General features: G+C 41.2%; 1 protein-coding gene and 1 long non-coding RNA gene across 2 annotated transcripts; both read left to right on the top strand.

Annotated features, from left to right (window-relative positions):
• Positions 1-1,046: 1,046 nt before the first annotated feature.
• LOC115366595 (uncharacterized) lies at positions 1,047-4,289 on the top strand. Its single transcript, XR_003928846.1, has 4 exons — positions 1,047-1,164; positions 2,010-2,142; positions 3,385-3,481; positions 4,210-4,289. It is a non-coding gene; the product is annotated as an uncharacterized LOC115366595 (long non-coding RNA).
• Positions 4,290-4,294: 5 nt separating this feature from the next.
• On the top strand, positions 4,295-9,419 carry LOC115366594 (serine/threonine-protein kinase PLK4-like). Its single transcript, XM_030062115.1, has 7 exons — positions 4,295-4,304; positions 6,180-6,263; positions 6,588-6,649; positions 6,755-6,856; positions 7,528-7,582; positions 7,888-8,076; positions 8,330-9,419. Exons 2-7 carry the CDS (start codon positions 6,207-6,209, stop codon positions 9,266-9,268), a joined length of 1,404 nt encoding a protein of 467 aa, XP_029917975.1. The 5' UTR covers positions 4,295-4,304; positions 6,180-6,206; the 3' UTR covers positions 9,269-9,419.

Raw genomic sequence — 9,419 nt, 5'->3', positions numbered from 1 at the left:
CATATGCATTCTGACTTTTGTCCACTGTTTCCACAGCCAGGCCTTTCCTCCTCATTTCCAGCTTGTCTCCAAAGCTCCTGATTGGATTCGAGTGTCTAAAGATAAAGTCCCCAACTTCTTCCTGATCTGCTCAACTCTCCCAGAGTCCCGTTCATTTATTTGTCTTCTACTTGTTTTCTGGACCTGACTTACCTTCCACTCTTCCCCATCTGTAACTGCTGGGAGAGCTGCCTTGGAATGGTCTCTGAGCCGAAGCAGACACACAAGAGACGGAAAGGAAGAGTCTCTGGCAGCAGGTAGCAGCTGTTTTATCAACAAGGCCAGCAATATAATTAGCAGTCTGGATTGTAATTCCATTCTGGGCTCTTCTATGTGAGTATGTCAAGTGGATTTGGGAAGTTGAGTAATGCATTATCAGGTGAAGGGAGTCAAGGGGAAGATTACAGTTCGCTGGAGCTGAAGTTACCACAGCCAGTCCAGAGAAGCACTGGAGAAACCAACTGGCCCACACACCCAAGGACACAATGCACAGAGAACTGCTGTATACACAGAGAGAAGAGTCAAACAAATACAGATCTAACTGCCCAATCAGTCAATGCTGAGCTACAGTTTTTCGTTAGTGAGAGCCAGTGAGAGTTCAATCTTAACAGTTTTCTACATTTGCTGAAATAGAGAGACAGGTATCCAGGTCGGATGTATCCCGATATTCATCCAGGGTAGTGAGATTGGTTTCAGTTGTCTGAAGTCAGAAATATGTCAGAAGTATCACAAATTTCCAATCTGGCAGATTGCAGATTACAGTCATGCATTAGTGACAAGGTTGCAGCATTCAGTTTAAAGACACTCTTAATTTTGTTAATTTTTTTTTAATTTTATTTTTTATTTTATTTGGCTGTTCTTCCTGACTTTTTGCTAATATTTGTTTTTGTCGGGTACGCCCATTCATCTCACCACTTTCAAGTTTGAGCTGGGAGTGGTACAGGAAATTATTTGCCTTGCAGACACTTTTTTTTTCTTTTTTGGAACGTGTTTATAAAAGCTAGATTTCAGTTTCATTATTAGAGCAGAGCAACAGGCTTGGGCTTTACTTCTCTCTTCTATTGCATTTTGGCAGTAACAGCTGAGAAGTAGAGGTTTTGGGGCTGAAGGAAACCAACTGACGCTGTGAGTTCTTTTTTTTCTGGTCCTCAGTACAACTTTGTCTTATATCTTTGGGTCCTTATTCTACTTGATATTCTACTTGATATACCCTTGTCAAAGCAGGCATTTTGATATGAAATAGGAGGAGTACACAATTTTGGTAAAGTACTGATGATATTAAAGAAGGTTGTGTTCCATTTAAGTGTAGCAGAATCTTTCCAGTGAGCCATCATGAACCACACCAGGAGTCTGATCATATCAGAAGTTTAATTTATGCTATTTAATTTATACTATTTATTTATTTATGCTATAACACCTGTGTTCTATTTCATGTCAACAGGGCTGCTGTGGAAAAAGGTCTCTTTCCATGTCAAGCGTTTTATTTTTAGGCTACTGTGTCACGCATTAGACCAGCTCTCAAGGTCACGGGTATCAAATAGTTTAATACTGTAGTGTCATTTAATGTCATCACCTTTACTGTAAAATAACGCCAATACAAAGAAATGTCATGTTATTGTGAGAGACTAAAAACACGTTCAGTAGATAAAGATGAGAGTTGCCTTTAAATGTGAGGCAGAATTTTTGAAAAATGGAGTGTCCTGGTGGCAGAAATGCCAAAAAGTTATTAAAATTGCATCTCCCTCTCTCTGCCCCATATATATATATATATATATATATATGGTGTTTTGTACAGCTCAGCTATATTTTGGCTCGCCCGCTCTTCCTGTTGATCTGCAGTGAGGCTACTTCCTCCTCTGTGCACTTAACTGCTTGTAGTTGTCATTTCTAGATTTGGTTATCATGGCCAGGGTTGAGAGATTTGTTTAATGAAATAATTAAACTTTTTCTGTGTTGGACTGTCACTGCAGGCAAACAAAGATGGGGAGTGAACAGAGCATCCTTCAGAAGAAAGGCTACAAAATTGACAGAGAAACAGAACATGGAGTTGTAGTCACAAAGACTGATGACCCATTTCTGATCAGAAAGATCAGTTTGGCACAGGTAAGTGTTGAGTTTGTAACAGATTGTACCTTTGTCAGCACCAGAGAACATGTGCACACACCAAGCCCCTGTTTTTGTACGGGCACACTGTGCATCAGGTTTATCACCTCAGCTCATGTGGTGTGTTCATCTGCTTCACTTTGATATTGATCTCTTAAGACCGAAAAACCATATCTATCTAAATTCATTAACATTCGTTAATCATATTTATATAAATTCCTTAACAAAAGGCTTGGTGATTGTTTAATTAACTAGGTTACACTGTGGTCATGTATCAGAGGGCTCTAGTTTTGCAGACTGGGCAAGGCGGGGGCGCAGCGCAGCTGCGCTTCACCAAATGGGTGTGGCCAGGTGGATTTTGCAAGTTTGGCACACCGTGCACGGTGGCACAAAATACTCTGCCGTCCCTCCTACCAGCGGAAGGGAGGAGAGAAGGCGTGAAGTGGGTTTGACACAGCCGTTTCACTTTAAACCAATCCCATGAGCCCCTGTCCTCGCCTTTAAAATGTGCTGCGCGACGGCGTAATGAACGTTTACACATTTGACATGGAGGTCTACTGCCGCAGGCGGAGCGCAGCTGGTGTAGTGGAAGTTTGGCTGACCGGCGCACAGTGCGCACATGTCACCAAAACCTCACAGGCAGGTTTCCGGAATGTCAGGCACATGAACAATGCAATAGATACCCACAAAAACCACTATTCAATGCTACTATCTCAATCAGCACATAAATTTATCTCCATATCAACTGTCCCGTCACAACTTATGTCAGATCAAAGGAGATTGGCACCATTTGCGCTGATTGTGAGGTTTTGGTGACGTGTGCGCACTGCGTGCTGGTCAGCCAAACTTCCACTACAGCGGCTCCGCTCCATCTTGCACTGAAGTAGACCTGGTTTCAGATGGCGAGCTTTGAGCGCACCTCGGTGAAGCCTTTTGGCATGAAACTGTCACTACGCCAAGCTGAATCTGTCGACATCTCCCCCTGCTGCGCCGCCACTCCCATCTCAGCAAGCTTGGTCTGCCAAAATATCAAACCATGTGCACCTCAGGTTGAGCTGGATCAAACTAGCTCTGCACGGGGTTTGCCTCACTGCACCACCCTGCGCTGTGCCGGGAAACTAGAGCCCGGAGACACAAAGAAGAGCAGGGTAGACAACACAAAAGCCTAGACCCAGCAGATCCAGTGTGGTCAGAGACGGGCCCTCTGGCAGACCATTCTTACAGCAGTGGTGTTTTTGACAGGTGGCTGCAGAAACTAAGGCAGATTTACTGAACGAGATAGAAATCCTCAAGACAACAAAACATCCACATATTGTGAGCAGTGAGAATTCTTTTGAAGGTAAGAATAAAATTAATTTGGAATCTAAAGTTTCCATAATATATAGTTCCTTTTTCAATGCAAAGCACCTCTGTAAACTGTAGATTAAACTCACTCTCACATTCACTCACTCACTGACTCACACAGTAAACTTTAGATTAATCTCACTCTCACATTCACTCACACACTCACACAATAAACTGTGGACTTAACTCACTGTCACATTCACTCACTCACTGACTCACTGACTCACAGGATCACAGTTAGCTATCGGTTTGCTCCATCTGGACATGGCAGCTTGCTGCTTCATACATGGCGGTGAAACAAAGTGTTTAAAATGAGGCTGGGCAGCAGCTGTAGTAGCTACTAGCATCTCCAAATTCAACAACTGTAGCTGCAAAAACAAAACAAACTAATTATTGGCTCTACCCAGGGACCAACCTTCCTACTAAATTTGGTTTAAAAACAATCTTAAGTGTCCCTTTGCAGGTTATGCCACTTACTATGATAGACAGTAACATGCCATGCCCACAACCAGATTTTTTTGAAAGTTGTTTCACTTAATATATTAAGAAATAGAGTAAAACAAGAGGATTTCAGATCCCCACCAGCCATATATCTCTGTCTCTGAACTATGGGCTACCTGGCTCTATGTGCTGACCACAACTCAGGAGAGACTCAGCCGCTAAAGTGGACAGTAAATAGAGGGAGAGCAGAATTACCCAATTTTTTTTTTTCATTTTGTATAGATGGACCCACTTACTACATAGTGATGGACTACTGTCAAGGAGGGAGCCTTGCTGAAAAGATCAAAGAGAAGAGGGAACCGTTTGAGGAGCAACAGGTATCCAACATATTCCTGCATATGCATTATCTATCTATCTATCTATCTATCTATCTATCTATCTATCTATCTACATACATACATACATATATATGTACATTTATACATATATATATACACGTATATACACACATATATACATATATACAGTACAGGCCAAAAGTTTGGACACACCTTCTCTTTCAATGCGTTTTCTTTATTTTCATGACTATTTACGTTGTAGATTCTCACTGAAGGAATCAAAACTATGAATGAACACATGTGGAGTTATGTACTTAACAAAAAAAGGTGAAATAACTGAAAACATGTTTTATATTCTAGTTGCTTCAAAATAGCCACCCTTTGCTCTGATTGCTGCTTTGCACACTCTTGGCATTCTCTCGATGAGCTTCATGAGGTTGTCACCTGAAATGGTTTTCCAACAGTCTTGAAGGAGTTCCCAGAGGTGTTTAGCACTTGTTGGCCCCTTTGCCTTCACTCTGTGGTCCAGCTCACCCCAAACCATCTGGATTGGGTTCAGGTCCGGTGACTGTGGAGGACAGGTCATCTGCCGCAGCACTCCATCCCTCTCCTTCTTGGTCAAATAGCCCTTACATAGCCTGGAGGTGTGTTTGGGGTCATTGTCCTGTTGAAAAATAAATGATCGTCCAACTAAACGCAAACTGGATGGGATGGCATGTCGCTGCAGGATGCTGTGGTAGCCATGCTGGTTCAGTGTGCCTTCAATTTTGAATAAATCCCCAACAGTGTCACCAGCAAAACACTCCCACACCATCACACCTCCACCTCCATGCTTCACAGTGGGAACCAGGCATGTGGAATCCATCCGTTCACCTTTTCTGCGTCTCACAAAGACACGGCGGTCTCAAATTTGGACTCATCAGACCAAAGCACAGGTTTCCACTGGTCTAATGTCCATTCCTTGTGTTTCTTGGCCCAAACAAATCTCTTCTGCTTGTTGCCTCTCCTTAGCAGTGGTTTCCTAGCAGCTATTTGACCATGAAGGCCTGATTGGCGCAGTCTCCTCTTAACAGTTGTTCTAGAGATGAGTCTGCTGCTAGAACTCTGTGTGGCATTTATCTGGTCTCTGATCTGAGCTGCTGTTAACTTGCGATTTCTGAGGCTGGTGACTCGGTTGAACTTGTCCTCAGAAACAGAGGTGACTCTTGGTCTTCCTTTCCTGGGTCGGTCCTCATGTGTGCCAGTTTCATTGTAGCGCTTGATGGTTTTTGCAAGTCCACTTGGGGACACATTTAAAGTTTTTGCAATTTTCCGGACTGACTGACCTTCATTTCTTAAAGTAATGATGGCCACTCGTTTTTCTTTAGTTAGCTGATTGGTTCTTGCCATAATATGAATTTTAACAGTTGTCCAATAGGGCTGTCGGCTGTGTAGTAACCTGACTTCTGCACAACGTAACTGATGGTCCCAACCCCATTGATAAAACAAGCAATTCCACTAATTAACCCTGATAAGGCACTCCTGTGAAGTGAAAACCATTTCAGGTGACTACCTCTTGAAACTCATCCAGAGAATGCCAAGAGTGTGCAAAGCAGTAATCAGAGCAAAGGGTGGCTATTTTGAAGAAACTAGAATATAAAACATGTTTTCAGTTATTTCACCTTTTTTTGTTAAGTACATAACTCCACATGTGTTCATTCATAGTTTTGATTCCTTCAGTTAGAATCTGCAATGTAAATAGTCATGAAAATAAAGAAAACGCATTGAATGAGAAGGTGTGTCCAAACTTTTGGCCTCTACTGTACATGTATATACATACTGTATATACATACTGTATACACGCACACACACACACACACACACACACACACACACATACATATTCACGTTGTCAAACTCTTGTTTTTATGACAGATATTGAGCTGGATTGTTCAGATCTGTATGGCCTTGAAGTACATTCATGATAAACAGCTACTTCACAAGGACTTGAAGCCAGAGGTACTGTACACATTCACAATGATGGTCAACTCTCTTAATTCTCTCAATCTGTTGGTTTTCATCAAGGTAATAATCATTCACTTATAAGAATTTCTTCTGGAATTTGTATTTGGTATTTTACTGGCATTTTACTACAACTATGCAAAAAAAACATACACAGTTAAGTTGGTTTTAAGAAATATGAAAAAATACTAATACTTCATTGTTTACTGCTCCATTCTGTTCTTTTCTTAAGCATTTATAAACATAAGATAAGCTGTGACCAAGAGAGAGAGAGAGAAAAAAAAAAACAACTAAGATTTTTTTCTTTTCTTTTTTTTATAGTCGGTCTTCCTCACAGAATTTGGAACAGTGTGCCTAGGTGGATTTGGGAGAGTTGGTGAAAAGTACTGTACCCTGCTAACAGAATTATATTTTTAAATATACACTGTGTATCAGAGATACAGTAACTTACAGTTTGTTGTCCTGTTAATGTATTTTTGTTCACACAGTTCAACCTCTCCGTCAGCCACCAATTCAAATTCTTCAGACAAAGGAGCTGTAAGTTATTTGGCACCAGAAACTTTGACAGATGGTGATTACAACTCAAAAAGGTAAAGAGTCTTTGTACCAGGATGGGAAATAAAGAGTGAAAGTAAATTTGTGTCTTCTAGCTGCTAGCTCTAGCTCTAGCTTTGACATTAAGCAAGCTTAATGTCAAAAACTTCAACAAGAACATACTTCAGTGACAATTCCATATTAATTTTTTTTGTAAAAGTTGTCAGAAGTTCATGTTTTCATTTTGTGCTATTAATCATTAAAGTTACACAAGATGAGGTTTTGTTATGATCAAATTTGTAATCAAATTTTATCAAAATTTATATTTTAATTTATAATTAAATATAAAATATGGATAAACCTATGAATATATTGCAATTTATAATTTATATGAATTAAAACTTATAATCAAATCATAATTCCAGCAGAACCATTTCCAATACAAGACAACATTGTTTTGGTCATTGTCGTACATTTACTCTATAGAAGATTTATGTCATCCTTTTTAGGCAGAGGATGTTTTTTGTTTGTAATAATAAAACTTTCAAAAAAAAAAAAAAAAAAAAAATTAAAATGCATTGCTGCTTAATCTGACAATTTGGCCTTCTCTATTATTGTAAGGTTGAGTTGAAGGTGCTGTACTTCTGACATCTTGTGTTTTTAACCTGACAGCAGAAATTGAATAACTATAGTGGCACAGAGATAATGACACTTGCTTTGTTTGCAGTGACATTTGGTCCGTGGGATGTATCCTGTACGAGTTGTGTACTCTGACGTTAGCAGTAAGTATTTCCCAGTTGTAGGACTTATGGCTCTAGAAGGTACCTAATTTGCTACTTTAACTTTGATATTAGTTTCAAATTTCCTAAGACATGTTTAACATTATTTGTGCTTTAATCTTTGCTTGTTTGGCATGGCAGTACAGGCTCAAGTTGGAGTTGGCTAAGTTGGTTTACAAAGATTGCTTGTCATCCACTTGGTGGTCTGTTTTGACCACCCTTGGTCTTGATGATGTCTTGGTCTCAGCTGAATCTTTGTTGTCCTTTGTGTTTATTATGACTTTCAGTAATGCTCAGCTTTCCTTCAGTTTTCAGCAGAGACCACAATCAAGCTCATCCCCAAGATACTGTGTGGTTCTTACCCGTCTCTCCCAGAGTGCTACTCACCTGAGCTTCGTGTACTTCTGAGTGACATTTTCAGTAAAGACCCTAAGTTGAGACCAACAGCCAGCGAGATTCTGGGAAGACCCTTTATTATTCACTTTCTCTCAGCAAAGGTTTGGCATGTTTCTCAAAAAAAAAAAAAAAAAAAAAAAAAAGATTTGATCTTCCATGATCTCACATACCGCACATCTTACCACCAGCTTTAGTATTGCAGCTGCAATACCAATGTTAAAATACATCGAAATAGGTACCTAATACACAGCTCCATCACTCAACCCACAGCTGAAAAAAATTGACATTTTCTAGATCTACTTATTCTTTTGTCAACCTTTGTCCATTATTTTTTTTTCTATGTTTCTTGGACAGAGCAAAGAAACTGTGAAGGAACTTCAGACCAACTTGGACAAGCTGAGAACTGTGGCGGACGGTTTGGAGCGAGTGCACCAGGGAACCACCATTGGCAGTCTGACAGGGGGAGTGATTGGTGCAGCGGGGGGGATTACATCCATAGTGGGCCTGATTTTGACTCCCTTCACTTTGGGAGCCTCCCTTGTGGTCACCGGGGTTGGTATAGGGGTGGCAGCAGCTGGTGGGCTCACCGCTGGTGTCTCAAATATCACTAACATGGTTAACCAATCCTCTGATCGTAAAACTATTCGAAGGATCATTCAAGAGTTTCAGGAGAAAATTGAAGCTGTGGTCATGTGGGTCCAGGAGATCAGTGAGGGTTTAGAGTTGCTCCGTAGGAACTGTGACTCAGCTGACTCTGAAGGAAGCATTGTCAGCCAAGAAATGTTGGCAAGGCTTGGCCTCAGAGCCGGGAGAGGCCTGGCTGGTGTTGCTGAACTGGTCAGATTGATTCAAGTGATGAACATTGGCAAGGTGGCTGCACAGACAGCCAGGGCAGTTCGTGTAGCAGAGGTAGCAGGAGGTGTGCTCGCTGGTTTATTTGTGGCAGCAGATGTCTTCTTCATTGCCATGGATGCTAAGGAGATCCACAGCATCAGACAGGCAAAGGCAGCAGAGGCAGCAATCGCAACAGACCGAGCCTGCTCTGAGACAGTGCCTGAGAATTACACCACAGTATCAGAGTCCAGGTCTGACAGAGCTGCACTGGTACCCAATACTGAAAAATCTACAACAGAGCAAAAGGCCCAGTCCACTGCAGAGGCTGATACAATCAAATCTGAAATCATGAAATTTGTCCAATCAATCAGGCAGACAGCAGAGAAATTGCAGCAAGTCTTAAAAGACCTAGACTCCATCATCCCAGATATTCCATCGTCACCATCACCAGAAGGCTAGAGAGGCCTCCTTCACCTGGCAGATGACAGGTTTCATTTCAGCAATAGTGTGTGTGTGTGCAGTCAAGTAGTCAAGTCAGTGTGCACCCTGTTCACACTGCCTTTCAATGTGCAATTCTAAGGCAAAAAAAAAACTCCTGTTATTGGTTGTG

Source organism: Myripristis murdjan, chromosome 10 (genome assembly GCF_902150065.1).
Source record: "Myripristis murdjan chromosome 10, fMyrMur1.1, whole genome shotgun sequence".
Lineage (NCBI taxonomy): Eukaryota > Metazoa > Chordata > Actinopteri > Holocentriformes > Holocentridae > Myripristis > Myripristis murdjan.
The sequence above is the reverse complement of the archived record's forward strand: the minus strand, read 5'-3'. Positions and strand labels throughout refer to the sequence as shown.